Raw genomic sequence first — 19,145 nt, 5'->3', positions numbered from 1 at the left:
GCCTACTAGAGTAAACTTCCTCGTTTGAGGCATTACTTGTGAAGAATCTTGCATCTGCTGTAATCTCCTGGCGAAAACACAAACGCGTGTGTTCTTCGTCTCCTCCAAGGTTGCCAAATGCTGGAAACAAATTGGTTTACACTCCCTCGTCCAAGAGCTTCCAACAACAACAACAACCAAGCCTTATCCCACTAAGTGGGGTCGGCTACATGGATCAAATGACGCCATAGTGTTCTATCAAAAACCATATTTGAATCCAACTCATTGACCTCTAAATCCTTTCTAATGGTTTATCTAATGGTTTTCTTAGGTCTTCCTCTACCTCTTTTAACCTGACTCTCCTCCATTTGATCTACTCTTCTAACAACGGCATCTACGGGTCTTCTCTCTACATGTCCAAACCATCTAAGCCTATTTTCTACCAACTTTTCTACTATAGGTGCTACCCCCACTCTCTCTCTACTTGTGTCATTCCCCTAACAGAAAATAACTTTTCTACTATGATTTTTGATTTGTTGAATAGGTTGGCGGCACAACAACAATTTTTGGTAGCTATGGTTTTAATTTTTGAAGCTTGTGGCAGAATCGTAACTCTAAGCTTTGGGAAGCCACAAACTACTCACCAGGCTTCATTATTACTCAAGCAAAGAATACACTTATTGAATGGAGTTGTATGCAAAACGCAATGTTATCGATTCACAATGCGGATACCTCTCATCTTTGAAATAAACCACATGTGGGCACGATCAAATAAAATGTGGTCGCCTCTTTCAACAATAAGTCTATCATTGGATACAATACGTGTGTTGCCAAATCATATTATTATTACTCCTCCACCACGGTTTTGGAAGCTGAAACCATAGGCTTGCTGGAAGCTATCAAAGTGGCCATATCGGACGGAATGTGTGTTGTCCGGTTTGAAACTGATTTTAAATCTATATTTGATGCACTTGCTACCACCAATACGTCAATTAAAACAAAATATATATAGAATACATGTTAAAGTGTATTGTTAACTTGTGTCATAAGAATACATGTTAACGAACCAAAAAAAAAAAAATACAAATTTGCATTAGAAAACCTAATATTTTAACTTTTAAAAAGTTAAATGGATGTCTTTTAAGACATATATTTCTATTATGAATTCTTTAATACAACGAAGCTGGCATTTATCTTAAAGCAATATTCTAATCATCAATTCCTTTATAGTGCACAAATTAGAAAATTGAGTCCAATATCGTTTCTCTTATGGAAGAGAGACACACTAAACATGTGTAATTTGTAAATTGTTGTAATGGACGTAACTCTATTTTAATATATGGTTCACAGCGTTGTCAATTGTCATCATCATGGTGTGCTGTCGATCGGTAAAGGTGTTACCTCCTCTATGTGTTTTGAAATAGCATATCTTGAGCAAGGAACAAAACAAGATGAAATTGAAGACAAAGAAGGTTATTTTCCTAAAATAGTCAGAAGTAAGGATTGAAATATTCAAAGCCAGCAGTCAGAAGGAGCCATTCATGCAATGCTTGTTGCATTTAAGTGAATATCCACCAAAGTTTATGGTAGGTATAGTACACATAATCAAGATGGCTTCGAAAAATTTGAGATCACATAATATTTCATGCAATGGTGATTAAGATTGTAGATCCTTTAAATGTGTGACTCGTTGATCTAATCCGATAAGCATTGACATTCACGAGCCTCTATATTGACTTTATTTTTTTGAGGGCACCTCTAAATCGACCTTAAATAATAGCTTAATTAAAATATGAGCATTTTATCTTCATCATACGGTCGATAGTCATATCCACCTAACTATATAGAAACAATTTGAAGGTTTCACAACTATTTCAAACAATGATGATTTCTTATAGCAGCATCTTTGTTTTTTTCTGAAGCTTAGAACAACTTTATTATCACAATATCCTACCATGGTTGTTAGACTCGCGAGTAGACTCGTACGAGTTTACGAATCTTGAAGGTAAAAACGAGTGAAACAGCACATATAATCTTTTTTTTTTGTTGTGGTAGAGTCGGTAGACTCGCGAGTCTATGAGTTTTTTTTGAAGAAAAAAAATTGAAAAAGAAACCAAGAATCCTCTTTTCTTTTTCAATCTCACTCTCAATTTAGAAATAAAACTCTCGCTGAAGATAGAAGAATTCAAGTCACACTCACCTTTGTCAACGACATTTTCTTCTTCCATCATTGAAAATTTTCTCTTGTTGTGCATCAAAATATTGTGGAAACTGATGTTGCTAATAATGATGTGCAAAGTGGTTGTACAGACAATGTTGAATTAGGTGTATGTTAAAAAATAATCCAAATTAGGTTACGATTAATGATAAATAAGGTGTTTTATCTGGGATTGAGTTCGATGATAATGGTCAGGATGCGGGTAAAGATGATGGTGATAATGACGATGGTGGTGATTTTGGTGATGAACAAGAGTTCACATTTGATGGTTTGAAGCCATTATATGATTTTTGATATATATAGCAGCCAATTAGGAATATTTTTTTTTTTTTTAAGAAGCCAATTAGGAATGAACTAGGATCTTATCTACTTACTTTTCTTACTTTGCTTGCTTTAATATGGTTTTTTTTATGGAGTTTGAAATTTTAATTTTTATGTTAATGTTCTATTATAAATATATATGTCCTTTACGTGTCACTTACATATTTTTTAAAGTCAATTTTGATTTTCCATAAACTCATACTCTACAAACTCTTTGAGTCTATGTAGACGACAACCTTCCTACCAACGGCTCCAATTTGAGTCTGTGTGATTTGCTGGAAATGCAGATGAGGGTGTATTTGAGAGAGAAGTCAGACTAAGATACTTGTTCTTCTGAAAATCAGAATCTGTTTTGATCCCACAAAGCACCATATAGGCATAAAAATCAACTATATGACTACCACAGTCCAACACTGGATCTTCTGGTTGTCAGATATATAACTTCATTCTTTCAGAGCATTTCATCCAAGACAACACTCCACAAGTTTGTTTTAGACGATTATTAGGGAGTACATAGTCAATAAAAGTAGTCTTGGAGAACTTTCCCACATCAGGATGTATGGCTTTGAATCTGATAAACAATGGAATTTGTGTATAATCTGCAAACTGGTAATAATACTTATAGCAAAGTTTACAATCCATCAAGGTGCAAATTAGGAGCTAATCAGTATCTAAGTTGCACCCAAGATCCAAAATGGTATCTTATTTATTCAACAGAAAGCATCATGATTACTGTTGAGTAATACATGTGCTAATCGAAAAAACAATATCTAAGCTGGCCAGCTCTCTGTACAACTTGTAAACCATTCTATCTGGTTGTCAATATCCACATCAAGATATTTTTCACTGTATATAGAGCACTCTCTTTTTTTTATAAATAAACCTATTTTGAAGCCCACGAAATTACAATGATTCGTGAGAAATATGCTTTTAACTTGTACACATGACAGTGTTGCTTAATACTTCCTTACACTTCAGATTAGGAACGGGCACACAGAAATCCGTCGATCTGAATTGCTGGGTCCATGATATTTTCTACTTCAAAAGCAATGTGGTATTGTAGCCTCGTATCGTAAAAAATTAATTCAATGCACAAAAAAAATCTTGACCGTTGAAGCACAAATTTGGACCCATTATTCCCTGAAAATTAGGCACATAACCTATATCAGAATAAGCATGTCATAGAAGCACTCAGAAACATCGGAGAAACAGATAATAGAAATAAATTTTCTAAGGATGAAATATTTGAACTGTATAAGTCTAAAGTCATAGCACAAACAGGAGATAGATTTGCAAAAGCAAAATAACCTACTTCATTAAAGTAGACATCACAACCAAGAACTCAACAATATTTGCTATGCACGGATGAACAAAGAAATAACCTTGTACATTTAAGATAAGGAAAAAAAAACCTCACATTTGTGAATTGATGCCAAGGAACAGCAGGCACACATCTGCAGGCTGTAAAAAAGGAAGGGCAGAAACTTAGAAAACTGTACCAGAACAATCTATAAGTTGCAGGGATTTACACCGAGCACTATGCAATGTGCCATTTTAAATTCATTTCATCTTGAATATAAGGAAAAAACAGTCTACGCCTAAAACAATTTAACCAAAGATCTACAACAAAACTGTATATGATAAAACACAAACAACACATGGCAATCACATTCTTCAATCTCCAATTCATACAGTAAATTGACCGTATCTAATATACTTACACACCTTTCCATGGAATCAGTAGAAGGCTTGCCTCACTTTGTCAATTTCCAAGGTAAACCTGAATATGAAACCATAGCTAAGAAATTTGAATCTTTTCACTCAAATTATTCTCTTAAACTCAGAAATAAAAACGGGAAAAATCAAATAATACAGATCCATGCACACAGAGAAAACAGGTAACATTTTCCATTCAAAAAAAGAAAATCATTAACAAGGATATTGAATACATGCACGTATAGTTGTGTCCAAAATCCACCTAACAGACTTCCTTTAAATTCCACACTTTCTACATACCAAGTTTGATAGTTATTGAAACATCTCTTAAGCTCTACGAATGCAACAGCAGTGCAATCACTGCCTAAGACAATTAACATTTTATCTCATGTATCGATTAACACTTGTCAAGGATCAATAATTAATGATGCAACATTAGTTTCAATAACCAGAAAAAATAATGTTAAAGTATCAAGCATTATACCTATTGCGATGCTCTACCTAATACTTGCTGTCTACTTGTACCATCAAATGGCGATAAAAACGCCCCCGTATTATTCTGTGCCAATGAAATCGAATCAACTGAGGGAACCTGAGCTCCATCCGCTGCTGGACAAGCCTGCAACCAAATATTAGCTTAGATAACTGTTATAAAACTTAGGCTTAAACACACTTTGGACCCTTAACTCTGCACTAGTTGCGATTTTGGCCCTCTATTAAAAAAAAACCACATTCCAGCCCCCTAAGTTTCACCCCTTTTGCAAATTTCAATTTTGATCATTCAAAACAGTAGAAGATCAAGAATCCAGTACCAAGCCATATTATTTGCCCTATAAATATGCAACTTGCTCAACAAAACACCCAACTTGTTTTTACTGTCTTGAATGGTTGATTTTGAATGATCAAAATTAAAAGTTGAAAAAGGGGGGGAAACATAGGGGGCTGGAATGTGGTTTTTTTTTTAATAGAGGGCCAAAATCGCAACTAGTGCAGAGTTAAGGGTCCAAAGTGTGTTTAAGCCTAAAACTTATAATGCTCTCCATCTTAGTATAAGCACACTGAAAAAAAATATACCACTTACCATCTTACGAGACACCTCTGAATTCCTCTAGATATGGGACGAAAGAAGGGTGGATCCCGTTGAGCATAAAGCAGCCCCACCTGCCATAGATCACTAATAGGTTAAAGAAAGGAAAGATTTCCATATACAGTGTATGAAGGGTCATGGTGTCGATACATTATAGTATACCAGAATAGTTAAAGTAATGTAAAGCCTTTGTACTACTAAATATTAAAAGCTAGTCCCACTGGGAAAAAGCCTTTTTTTTTTTTTTTTGCAGTTGCTGTTAACTACCAAATAGTAAAATGAAATGAGTTTTGTTTCCAAATTTACTGAAGCTATCATTTGACTAAACCTAAGGCATGTGTCGGGGTTTCTATTGTTTTGAAGTTATTCAGTAAAACATCATTGATTCACTTATAATGTTTAATAGTGTTGAATTTAAAATGAAAGTCCAACCATAATAAACAAAAGCGACAGATACGTGTTGGGACTCCAATGATGGTACAAACCAAAAGTGGTGATTTCTTATATTTAAGAGATTGAAACTGAAAATTATATTTAACAGTGACCAGTAATGAAATTTGCTAATTTTACCAGCACCAGAAAAACATTTTAAGAAAAGTGAAATAAATAAAATTTATTGAAAGACTTGATTGCAAATGTAACTGCTAACTATTATCTTAAACATCTTAAAATTTCAGACCAAATGACCTAGTTACTATAATACATTAAGTGGCAAGGGATATCCTAAAGGGTCACTGGGTTTTCTAGAAAAGAATTTAGAAAACAATGATATACCTGCAGTAATGCAAGAGCTGAAGGATCGTCAAATATTTCTTCACTATAATCAATTCGATAATTGACCTGACATGAAGGTAATGATAATTATCAGTGAGAGCAAAGAGATTACAATCCAAGCACAACTTAAAATGGTCAGTAAGCAAACAAGTAATGCTACCCTCGGTGCTACAAATATCTAATTAGTACTTGATACTGCTTCCATAAAGAGAGAAATACTACAAACACAATCTCTGACACTCTCACTTTAACGGTATTATTGGGTCAAATCTCAATAGCAAATAACCTAAGCCTGAGTTATTTAGTGTGGCCAACATGGGGTTTCACCAAATAATGGGCCAGAGATTCTATTCAAAAATTTTAGTGCAACAAAAATAGTGTGTGAAAAAGTAAATATTCTGAATAAAATTACCAAAAACATAAGTATTTTGATAGATGCTGGAATTCAAACTGGAATTACAAGGGAAATGTATAGAAGAAGACTTTTATAAAAGTAGCAGAAAACAGGAAGAAATAAAAGATGAAAAGTAGAGATCGATTCAGAGAAGTAAGCTTGGTACTCTTCCGAAGGCCTAAACCTCACAGAACTGCCTCACAAATTCAATGTCCCATTTGGTCCAGTTCCCTCCATCATATTCCCTTCACTCCCCATGCTTCCTACACGCTCTTCACTAAAAAGAACACCTACGGACCACATTTGAGTGAGGGTGGAGGGTGATGGGCCTTTTATCATGTTTATTCCAGAGGAGAAAGAAGAAAAGAGGAAATCAGCCGGTTCTGGTGAATGAAAGGAGGAGAACCTGCTGTTGTGATGAGTAAAGAAATGTTGGACAGGGAGCGTAATAGATTGTACATGTGGTAGGGAAACTCAATAAATGAAGAGATAGAATAACAAAAGTGAAAAAGGAGGAGGTGGAAGGGAATGAGAGGCTAGCCGAGTTTTGAAGACATTTGGTGACTTAGGCCAGGAGGGGCTTAAAAACCTTCTTCAACAATGAAAACTCAAAAGCAGGGACATGGTCCTATAATTTTGCACTATCATATCCATGGATATGAGCATGCATTTGTTAATTTTGTTTACATACCATATTTTTTCGGGCTCCAGTAGCTTCTGTTTTCCAATAGAACTGTTGCCCACAAGGAAAAATTATAAACTGAAAAAAGATAAGCACATTTACCCCAAATTCTGCATTGATCAGAGATTTAACAAAATCCATCAACTGAAGCTTTGCCCATTCCATGCGCAATTTAGGGTCATCAACCTTCGGTGGATGCCTCCAAGGTGCACCAAAACGTAATTTGTCATCTGAAACCTTTCCATTGCGTACATCAATTGCAAATTTTTGCAAGATCTCCAATGCTCTATCCATTGCAGGATTCACGACAGAAATCTAAACGAAGTTGGATAATGCTACGCACCATTAATCACACATGCAGGAGTGAGAAGAATATTACGAAGATAATTTAACCAAAAGAATTGAACACATCTTCCCTAAAGGTTGTGAAAAATTACAACAGAAATAACAAATCTTCCATCTACAAGAGAGAGAAGATGGAATAAAATTCTCCCTGTTTTTTATCCTTTGAATTAGCTAATTCATGGGAAATAACAAATCTTCCATCTACAAGAGAGAGAAGATGGAATAAAATTCTCCCTGTTTTTTATCCTTTGAATTAGCTAATTCATGGGACTACAGGGTTGGATACCACTAATATAGAGAAATCATTTTTGTTCAAAAAAAATATAGAGAAATCATTTAAAAGAAATTTGATGTGTGCTTATGGTTTTTAACTTTACAATCTTCTACGGCAAACTTTTTTAGATTTAAAAACTTCCATAAAGTACTTCTATTTATTCTGTAGTTGTGTGTTTAAACATTAAGTTCTCCATATCGGGGTATTGCGGAATAGGAGCTAGCTTTTGAGCACCTGAGGAGAAAAATTAGAAGTGATTAAAAAATGTATGACTACTTTTGTCATGCTGCCTGAGACAATTGCTTATTCTCAAAAGACAAACAAAAAGAAAGCCTTATCCAACTAGGTGGGGTTAGCAATTTACTTAATCTTAAGACTTTCCCAAAAATATGTCCATACTGCAGTTTCAGCTGAAGGATACTCCAATCATTGAGAGGAATACCGTAATAAATAAAGGAGATTTGCAACTTTGGACAATAGGGTGTTAATTATAATAATGCTCATTGTGTAGAGTTTCCCCCCATATCTGTCATGTTGAGCATATGTTCAAATAATTGTTAAGATACGAGTTTTGACATGATTTGGGTGAAAATTGAATGGCAACCACCTATTGACATTTTATATACTCAAATTTAGGTTGCTATTATTTTCTATTTTTACTTATAAAGCTGCATTGAATTTTATTTTTTATCGGGTTATGTAAAGGTTATATGTGGGTTAAATTTTGGAAAGCAGCAACTTACTAAAAGAAGTGGAATGATCCTGACTTATAATGAGTGGCCAAGTGTATCACTGAGCCTAGCATAACAAGTAAATGAAACTACGAATTCAAAAGAACAAGTTGTATCAAGCGAAGTTTGTATATATTGACATCATTTTTTATTATTTTGCTAACTTGATATTGACATGTTGCATTTTTTGGGTCAATTTTTCTTCCAATATTATGATCCAACCATATTTTTATAATTATACTTGTACAATACCGGGGTAAAAGATGCTAGTTCTCCAAAAATCAATTGATGCCCTCAATTATAGTTTGAAAACGATAATAGGATGCAGAATGAAAGAAAGACTCAGTTCAAAACTTACCTGCAAATATGCTAGATAAGCATCAACAATGTCCTCGAATGTACTAGCTCTGTCTGCTGGTGTCCTGCAGTTAGATAAAAGCATCAGCCAGTAAGAAATATAATATCAGTAAATTGATAAAGATTGCACAACCCCAACGATAATGCAAAAATTTTGCATTCGATACTCAAAAGTGTATTATTGCTTAGACAACAAAATAGATGAGACTTGAGTAATAAAGAATCCAAAATAAATAAATCTTACTTGTGGAGATAATTGTTTTGTTTAAGTGCATAAAGCTCAAATAGATGTCGAGGGTTTGGCCCAAGTACCTCAGCAATCACTTTCCACTGAAATTTAAGGGCTAGTAGTTAAAAAAAGTAGAAATTGCGAGGAACTAAAATAGTTTCAGGACAATATCCATACTTCTGAATGACTAAAATAGTCGGTGACCATGTGCATTTGAGCTTCTTGTGGAGTCCACCCAAAGGTCTGCCAGCCAAAAATTGCTGAATGATTAACATAAACTAAACCCAATAACAAATGAAAATGGTATTAGACAGACACACATCTCAATTATGGAGTTGCCAAAAAAGTATAATTGTCAAGGACAAAGCAAACACGGCCACAGATCAAATAAGAGAATGGAAGTATTTGCCTTGTTATCATACTAACATGTAATGGTTGCACTGTTCTTCAAATTGAGTATATATGTTTTGCGTATTTCCTAAAAGAGTACTAAACGGCGGGATTGAACAGCACTCACAGTGATTCCTAAAAGAGTACTAAACGGCGGGATTGAACAGCACTCACAGTGAAACAGAAATGGATAATCACCTTTTGTGAGCTTTGTAATCTCCCCCAACATGCATATTCATTACAATTTCAGCAAGAGTACCTCTTACACAGTCTATTTAGTTACTGCATTTGTGTTTGATGAAAATGATGAGATTATCCTATATTGTTACAGGTCTTAAATGGATTCCAAATAATGAGCTTATCAATGAAACTATAAAATGGATTGTGTCATACTTTTGTTCCCCACCCCTCACTAGTCAAGCAAATTTTGCCAATCAGAGAGGGTACAGTGATGGAGTTGCTTGCAAAATCAAAGGATTGCATCTTAATTTCCAGGATTTTTGGATTCCTCTTCTTACTATGTATTGTGTATTCAAGGTGCATTTGGTAGATCTTATTTGGGCTTATCTCATGAATAATCACTTGTTAAGTGTATAAAAGAGCTTATGAAATGTCCATAACATGTTTTCATCACTAAGCTCCCGTGGTAACTTATAAAAACAGCTTACAACTTATACATATATTAGTTTGACCACACTCTCTCTTTGATAATAGAAATAGCTTATACACATTCATTTATTTGATATGCGCTTATTCAATAAGTCTTAATTTAAGTGGTTTACCTAAACACCCCTCATTAGAGTAGAAACATGTGGAATGAAGAATATAAAAATAGAAGAAAAATATAAAAAGGGAAGAGAAACCTTATCAAACCAAATTCAAAAAATTAACTATTTTGGTTAAATGATTTCATTTCTTAATGTTAATCTCTATAGGGAAATATCTTTCATTTCACTGCTACCTACACCCTCAGGTCACTATTGTAAGCAAAAAACCACTTTTTAGGTTAATTGAATAATTGATATATATTTTTTGCTTATAATAGTGACCGGAGAGTGTACTAGGAAGCAAGCCATCTCATGATATTTGGAGTTGTTGCCAGCATGGCTAGGGTGCACAACTCACAGGTACATGTCCTGAATTGGCCTCGTGCAAAATGCAAGGTGAAGCTGCTTATTGTAGACCCACATAACGGGTCTAAACCTTACCTAGAACCCCAAATAGAGTTGGAGATTTCTGTCAGGTTGAATTTTGTGACTTGCTACAGCCATATTGATGCCCTGAAAATACAGGAATATATGTGGAAAATGGATATATGAACCAAGTGTTTACAAAGTGCAGACCTTTATAAGATGGAGAAGCAATGTTGCTTATCATCTTTCACTGACTAATAAAAATACCAAAGCTATAAAATGAAGTTTATTGCCATTACGAGATTTTAGAAATGTAAGGCTGCTATCTCTCTGGAAAACCTGGTTAAACATCAGTTAACCCTTCTGAATGCAGAGAGGACACTGACATACATTTTCTAACTTTTCCCCCTCCCAACCCTAGGAGACCCGAGTTTAGAAAGTAAAGTGTAATTTACTCAATTTGTTCCTCCATCTGGAGGGAAGCAGAGAGAGATTCTAAACAAAACAGTTGTAGATTAATAAGGAAGACCGCATATAAGACTATGTCAGTTCATCTTTCTGACCCCAATTTGCACATAAAATATCACGATCCATTTGTGGACGTGAGCATGGGGGGAGGGGGGGTTGAACAGATGGCGATGTTAGTTATTCAAGTACCTCACGTGAGATGAATACATCCATATGTCCAAAATCCGAGAAAGCTTCATATGAATAATAACTGGAGAAAATAGAGGGATGTTAGAATTTGTAGAAAGGGCTCCACCAAATATTCAAATTAGTGAATATGTTGGCTAACAATTAAAAATTTCCACAAAAAAGAGTGAGATGGAATATATAAGATTTAATAAAATAGATAAAAACACCAAAAATAACCAAAGACCTGCGGCATAATAAGACCATAAAAAGCAAAGGATCAAGTATGTTGAATGTAGATCACATGGACATATGTACATGCAAATAACCAACTCAAGTGTACATGAAAAGGATTGATATACTGCAATACTATTGAAAAAATAGTTGACTACTTGTAATCGTCATAAAATGTTTCCTGCAAAAGTCATGAACTGCTACAGAAAAAATGCAAGAAACTATTTTACTTATTCTGGTCCTGATATTTAGTTGTGCACTTTGCTTTGATTTGAATAGCTTCCCCCGTATTACATTCGTATAAATTTAAAAATTTAAATGTATGTGAAAAAAGAGTTGTCCACTTTCCTAAGAATAAGAAACTATATAAAGTTGACAGTGACAACAAGATTCCAAACTTCTATACGCTCCCAACAATTTTCAGAGTAAAATCAATTAATACTTCACAATCCATCCAAGGCTCTAAGCTCATCATATTGCAGGCCCTCACTTCACGAGCCAAATGAAAGTAATGCATAAACGAATTATGAACCATTTCATTGTAAATAAAATAAGCTCAATAAACATAAACTGTGATGTTGTAGTGCTAAATAAATTGAATTTCATTCCAGCGACAGCTTAAGAAGAACTTTACATAGTAAAATATATAGTTGTGGAAGGAAATGAAGAAAGCAACCTATCAGATGTGACGAGGATAACAGGAAGACACCGCTCATTAGCACCCAAAGCCATTATTCTCCATATCAAGCTATCATGATAGAGTGGTCCACTGACTGAAAACTCATCATTTTCCGTAGCATGCTTTAGAACTTCAATATTGTTAATTACCAGCTTCGGCTGCAAGCAACTCCCATACATCATCATTTTGAATTACCACAACACACAATACAAAAATAATGCAATCCAAGTTGTTTCACAAAACTAAGAGCTTGTATGGATTGGCATATTTGAGTTTATCTATTGACATGAGCACTTGTGAAACTCTTCGGGGGAGCTTACGGAAACTGCTTATAACATGTCCATTAGTTGTTTTCATCTTATTTTCATAAGCCATTCTAGATAATTTATAGCTTATGGATTTGTTTGAATTGGCTTATTTGAACTTATCTACTAGCACATGCAATTGAGAGTACTTACGAAAATAGCGTATGACATGTCCATAAGTTGTTTTTTAAGCTTAAATTCATAAACTCTCATAGATAGCTCATGAAAAACAGTTTACAGCTTATGCAAAAAGAATCTACCTTTATTTTCTCTTTTGTTATAGAAATAGCTTGTAAATAAATGCTTATCATGATAAGCGCTTATGCTGTTTAAATTAAGTTGTCTATACAAACATGACCTATATGAATACAGTTTGACTTCATTATTTCTTTTAAAAATTTATATGATAAGCACTTAAGCAAGCAATAAGCACTACCTAATCTTCACATTATTGGCAATTCGTAGTAAAAGTACCTGAAAATGATCAATTTCAGCAGCCTGAGACAACAAATCCAACAACAAAAAAGGCCAATCGGTTGAAGAATGCGTAAGAGTTCTCGAAAACGTTCCAGTCCGATTCATATTCGCAATAGCATTGCTCTTAAACCCTTGCTGAATCTCAATAACTCTTTTCGCAAGCTTCAACGCAACCACAGATTCCTTAAAATACAAACCCTCTTCAACAGACAAAACACTCTTCACTTTTTCCCCAAATCCCAAAACCCTATCAATCTCATCACCATTACATTCCTTAGTCATGGCCAACACCGCCCGATCCCACAGCACAGCCGCAGAACCCTTAGAAACAGTATCATTCAACACGCGACGTAGCGCGGTGGTTAAACCGTGCCATTTATTAAGCGAATTGAAGATCTGACGAGAAGTGATGGATCCTAATCGGAGTGCTTTCTCCGCCATTGATTCGAGGCATTGGTTGAGATTATTGCGGCAATCGGAGAGAGACGGAGGAGGGAAGTTGGACCATGAAGCCCATGGGCTTGTAATGCCGGGCTGGGCTAGTTGGGCGAAATCGACGTAACTGGTGACGTGTGGGCCTTTGTTCCAGTCGTTGAGTACGCGTTCGAGAATGAAGGTGGTTTTTCCGACGCCACGTGGACCGTGGAGGATGAGTGGTTGATGGACACGGTGGTGTTGAGCGTGGTTGTTTAGGATTGTTTCGAGAAGTGGTCTTGGGATTATTCTCCATGGTTTCTTTGATGCCATTTTTGTGTGGCAACTGTGAAATGAGGTAGGGTAGAGGGAAGAAGTAACGAAGGGTTTTGGGGGTTTAGTATGCTGACGTGTGTTGCTACTGTAGCTTTTTGGGTTGAATTTGTTTGGATCAATTTTTCACTCAACCGCGTAGTTTTGTTTACCGATTTTTGTTTCACTCAACCAAGTAGGGTAAAGTGCATCGTCGATGCTTCTTTCCATCTTATTGTTGAAACCTACTTGTATTGGTATTTGTTTGCGTGATGAAGATGGTGTTTATATCTTACCTAAAATCATGAGTATTTCATATATGTGTCCTATAGCGGTGAGGGAGGCTCTTATACTTTGCAATTGATTCATGACATTCAATTTAACAACGTGGATTTTGTGATTGATTCTAAGATTACAACATATGTATTTCATTCTAATCGATATGATGGTATGGAATTCGGTCATCTAATCACAACATGCAGGAATCGCTTCCCATCTTAATTCACAAAATCAAGGGTGAAGTTTAATAGGCAACAACGACAAGCTCATTTACTAGTTCATGCCAATATTTACATTGAAGTACTTGATTGTATTAACTCTCTTATTATTTATGAAATGTTGTAAACATCTTTTCCTTGAAAAAAAAATTATGGATTCACCTCAGACACTTTGAGCACAAAAATTCTTAATTGTTGTTAATTTTGTAATTAAAGTTAATTATTAATAGTTGCATTTAATATAATCAAAATTGTTAGGAGATTTGTTAAATTATGTGTCTCAAAAAATCGAACAAACCAAACCAACATAAACCGTATTAGTTTGGTTTGGTTTTATTTTTTAAAAGTCAAACAAATCATTTTATCATGCTGTTAGGATGACTTTTAACTACAAAACAAAAGTAAATCCATTGTCGGCACGTAGCATAATGAAATAGAGATTTCATTTCATTGTTTAGACTTTTCATGCGATGATGGAGTGATATTTTCATTCCAATGTTTAGAAAATTGACGGAACAGTACAAGTTATTATTACATAAAATGTATTATTATAAAACTTTTATCCCTTCAACAATTTAACCACCAAAACAAGAGATCGCGATACATCATAATTTGACGTTGTCAACTCCCTTTATTGAGGTCTTTGTTTTTTTTGACGTTGTCAACTCCCTTTATTGAGCGCTTTGTTTTTCTCACTTCTTCATCCATTAAACTATTATCAAAGTCCTTCTTAACTCCAAGTCGACCCAACCATTAGGCCGTGTTTTGGGGTTGGACATGTCACTAACATTATTCGTCCATATGTGGTGTGTGTGGCCAGAGTATATTCTATGCACATTTATCATCCATGCAAGAAGCATAGAGCTAGAGCACGTTCCTTATCCATACATGTTTTTTATGCCACTTTTATGGCAGCTTTAATTCCCCTTGTTGATTTGTCTTAGTTTATCACTTCTTACTTCATTCACTTTCTTCATCGACCTTCTTTTTGTGAACTCTAAGATTCTAGCATACATGTTGGATTGATCAATTGATTAATTTGACTAGCATCACTAAGGTTTAACATTTTTGAATAATCGTAATTAATTATTAACAACAACCTTAATTATTACAATTTGTGATATCATTACCAATAATACATTACAACATCTCCCGATAATTTAATTTATTTTTTGACCATGTGTATGTTTGAGAGTTTGCTATAAGGAACTAAGGAGTGATAAAATAACTTAACCTATTTTAAATCTATATGTTGAATTTGAAAAATGTTCATACTATACGTTGCTATATAACAATAATGGTGCTTGCATGATTACGTGGATGTTTTCAACACGTTGTTTGGTCTTAGCACAAACCTATTATTGACTATGTAAGCATTTTATTTTCTTTGAAGTTTTGTTTTAAAGATAAAAATAACTTGTATATTTCCCTCTGATTGTTACATCCTTCATAGTGAAACTCTTACTTTAAGTATTTGTGTTACTTGGAAAATTCACATATAGTAAATATTTATTTTTAGGTAAAGGATTTCCATATGGCTAAGAGTGAGTGTAACGCCCGTCGTAATTATTTAATTATTTTGATGAGTTTTAACATATATTTATACGATTTATATGTGTGATTTATATGATTTATGAATCTAAGTAGTTTACATGATTTATAGGTAAATTGTGTGATTTTCAAGATTGATGTGAAGTATGTGATTTTGTGAAGTTATAATGTTGGTGTGACTTATTTTATTATTAAATAAAATAAGATATGAAAAGTAAAATAAAAATATTAAAAGTGGGGCTGTTTGGTGAGAAGAGTAAGTTTAGAGGTGAGTAGAGTAATACGAAAAGATAAATAGGGCAGACATAAGTTAGAAACACAGTACGTACCTTTTTGGAGAAAAAGAGAGAAAAGTCAGAAGAGAGGAGAACAAGAGGACAGCTGCGATTTTCTGCAATAACCAGGTAAGGGTGAGACTAACTCTCAATATTATTAAGGGTATGATTCTGAAAAATGAATTTAGCATGTTTTAGGATGAGTTTGTGAGATTATGAGAAATTAGGGTTGTGTACTCATGTGGGTAGTTAAGGGTTGTTAATTTATGTTGTTTCTTTAGTTCTTTTGATGATTATATGTCAAGTTCCTACTCTAATTCATTGCTGTAATTACGTATTTGATTTTCGGCTCTGATTGAATCATTAGTGCCTAACTTATGCATAATGATGATGTTTGTACGATGACTTATAGTTTTATGTATCTTTGATTAAATATGTTTAATAAGGGAACGTTAATATTCAACAAAAAGTGGCATGTATATGTTTTAATTTTGAAGATCCTTTCGGTAGAGTCTTAAATCTGTATTTGCTTGTAGAGAGTGAGATACTTTTGATAATTCATAAAACAAACCTGATGATACAAGTAGAATACTAATCCAATCTATTATGTATAAGCTAGCGCATCAATTATTTGATATTCATTGGTCCCTTCATGTTTCGCAACATGTTTTTTTTAGCACTGTTTTTGATTCAAATTGTTTGAATAGAACCCCATGGTATTTTCCAATTAAGAATTAATTCCTTATTGGTGTTTGTATTAGCCTTTGCCCTTTTAAAACTAAAATTGGAGTTACAAGTGTTGCCTTCGTTGGAATGGTTCCTGAAGCACCTTTCTTTAACAACTTTGTATTTATTTAATAAATAACATATGAACTTGAATTAGTCGTTGAAAATTTGAAATAGATTAAGATTGCTTGAGTAATTGAACTAGGCGCTACCTTACTGTACCGGTGGCGAGAATTAAGACCCAAGACTCCCCAAGATGTGAACTATGAAACAATTGTGAAATCTTTTGAGAGGGATCATGTTTTCATTGATGAGGCTGCAATTATTATCACCCAGAATGTGAACCCACTAATCATTCCCCACAATATGTAATTGTAATTAAATAGATGTATATAATAATAGTATAAAATATGTTTATTTATTTATTTAGAATTTATGTGATATTAAATGATGAGAAATAATGAATTATTAGAAGATGTGTATTGATGAGTAAATTTATTTGACGATATTGATGATTTATGTATTGATGTGCCATTTGAAGATGTGTGATTTGAAGATGTGTTATGTAAAGATGTTCTAAATGAAGATGTGTGATTTAAAGATGTGTTATATAGAGATGTGCTATTTGAAGTTGTGAAATTTAAATATGTGTTATTTATGATGCTTATGTTGATGCGATGTTTAAGATGTTGATGTCTATCGTTTGATGTTGTTGACCATTAATGTCATAAAGTTGTAAGTGTCGGTCTAAGTTGTGAAGTCGTAAGAAGTTGTCCAAATTATTGGGATCATATAAGTTGTTTAAGAAGTTCAAGATGTCTAAGTTGTAGGAGTTGAGTCCATTGCATACTCATTAAAGATGGGGGCTTGAGGCCCGGCAGCTTTATGCTCAAACTATGTTGGGGGCTTTAGGCCCGGCAACTTTATGCTCAAATTACGTTGGGGGCTTTAGGTCCGACAGCTTTATGCCCAAACTACGTTGGGGGCTTTAGGCCCGGCAGCCTTTGTGCTCATTAAAGTTGGGGGCTTTAGGCCCGGCAACCTTTGTGCTCACATGTCGAGAGCCTAATTACGCTCATTTACGTTGCTGATTGGTACCACATGCATTTGCATATCAAGAAGTTTCACGATGGTTTAAAGTTGTTAAGTTGATAAGAGTTGTATTGTCAAGTTGAGTCGTGTTGTCGAGTCAAGTGTTAAGTTGAACATGATATTTAATGATGATGATATATGATGATGGTATTTGATTATGTAATGATAATATGCTAAATGATAAATGTTTGATATGTTAATAATGTTTTATGTTGCTAAATGCATTTTAATGAATTACATGCTTAATTTATTGACTGTGAAATCTCACCCCTTCTGCTTGAAAATGTTGTCCTTCGTATGGGTAACTTGCAAGTAATAAAGACTAGAGGCGTACGTGAGTGGACTCCTCACATTTTGTATAGGTGCTCTGATACGTAACGGGATGGGGGCTTGCTTTTACTTTTGTTCCTTACGTGTCTTTATGAACTTTTTATGAATAAATGTCGAACTAAAATTATGAGATTTCAGATGAGGCCTACGTGCCAAGACTTTTAGTATGTTGAACTATTTTCCGCTGCATGATTTTAGATTTTTGATGTTAAATATTGAGAGATAATTCTTATTATCCATTTTATGATTTTCAAGAAGTATGTGACATTCCGTTATGATTTAAAATACTCTGATTTAAATAAAATTTTTAAGTTGGGAAAAACGGGGTGTTACAGTGAGGAAGACATCAATTCCTACGCTGGTTACGTGGGTAAGAATTCTTTTCGGACTTTCATTCTTCATTGTCTTCTACCTCATTTATACTAATCCACATAGGACTGCAAAAATCTGAGTGGATTAAGTTGACCTATGAGGGTGCTTTTTTTCTAAACCTCAACAATTTAAGTTTAAATTTTTGTCATTTCTGTTGGAACAAAATGTGTTTAACAATGAACCTTAAAGAGTTTTGATGATAACAAGGTATTAAAAATTGTAAATTGGACTAGCTAATATTTGTTCAAGTGTACAGGACCATAATTATAAAGTTACATCATCATTGGTTCTAAATGAGCAAATAAAGAGCAAAGGAAACAACAAAAATTTGAAGCTTGGACGCTCCTGAAGGCAACTTGTTACTGAAGAGAAAAAGTGCTCCTGAAGTTAAGTCGCTTCTGAAGTAAGGATAGTGCTCCTGAAGTTAAGTCGCTTCTGAAGTAAGAATAGTGCTCCTGAAGACAAGAAGTCCAGAAGTCATATCATCAGAAGCTGCATCATCAGAAGCTGCAGAAGTCATATCATCAGAAGCTGCCTCATCAGAAGCTATTTCACCAGAAGCTGAATCTCAACTGGATTTGCAAAAGATTCAAGAATTGAAGAATTATCAATGCAAAA

General features: G+C 34.3%; 1 protein-coding gene and 1 long non-coding RNA gene across 3 annotated transcripts; one reads left to right on the top strand and one right to left on the bottom strand.

Moving 5' to 3' along the window:
- Nucleotides 1-1,316: 1,316 nt before the first annotated feature.
- LOC146940568 (uncharacterized) lies at nt 1,317-3,441 on the top strand. The gene is made up of 2 exons (XR_015032060.1): nt 1,317-1,565; nt 2,806-3,441. It is a non-coding gene; the product is annotated as an uncharacterized LOC146940568 (long non-coding RNA).
- On the bottom strand, nt 3,091-13,737 carry LOC146940567 (uncharacterized). Of its 2 annotated transcripts, none has more exons than XM_085754255.1 (13): nt 12,956-13,737; nt 12,174-12,334; nt 11,288-11,348; nt 9,285-9,350; nt 9,123-9,208; nt 8,880-8,943; nt 7,274-7,486; nt 6,096-6,161; nt 5,316-5,395; nt 4,719-4,853; nt 4,244-4,298; nt 3,936-3,979; nt 3,091-3,658 (listed from the first exon to the last, which is right to left on the bottom strand). In XM_085754255.1, the coding sequence occupies exons 1-10, from the start codon at nt 13,703-13,705 to the stop codon at nt 4,736-4,738; spliced, it is 1,665 nt and encodes a 554-aa protein (XP_085610381.1). In that variant the 5' UTR covers nt 13,706-13,737; the 3' UTR covers nt 3,091-3,658; nt 3,936-3,979; nt 4,244-4,298; nt 4,719-4,735. The 2 variants fall into 2 exon arrangements, with proteins under 2 accessions (XP_085610381.1, XP_085610383.1); XM_085754257.1 differs by having other exon boundaries at nt 4,736-4,853.
- Nucleotides 13,738-19,145: the final 5,408 nt, after the last annotated feature.

The sequence above is a fragment of the Medicago sativa genome, chromosome 3, assembly GCF_051527215.1.
Source record: "Medicago sativa cultivar Bolivia chromosome 3, Bolivia_mono, whole genome shotgun sequence".
In the NCBI taxonomy this organism is placed as follows: domain Eukaryota; kingdom Viridiplantae; phylum Streptophyta; class Magnoliopsida; order Fabales; family Fabaceae; genus Medicago; species Medicago sativa.
Note: the sequence above shows the minus strand (reverse complement) of the source record. Positions and strands in the feature narration are given on the sequence as shown.

What these genes read in the sequence shown, in the direction of transcription:
- LOC146940567 (XM_085754255.1), bottom strand. Translation starts at nt 13,705, where the DNA reads ATGGCATCAAAGAAACCATGGAGAATAATCCCAAGACCACTTCTCGAA. An exon ending in ATCCTCGTCACATCTGATAG is followed by an intron (nt 11,349 to 12,173) that starts GTTGCTTTCTTC and finishes TATTTTCTCCAG; the next exon opens with TTATTATTCATATGAAGCTT. An exon ending in CTTATCTAGCATATTTGCAG is followed by an intron (nt 7,487 to 8,879) that starts GTAAGTTTTGAA and finishes AACTTCGTTTAG; the next exon opens with ATTTCTGTCGTGAATCCTGC.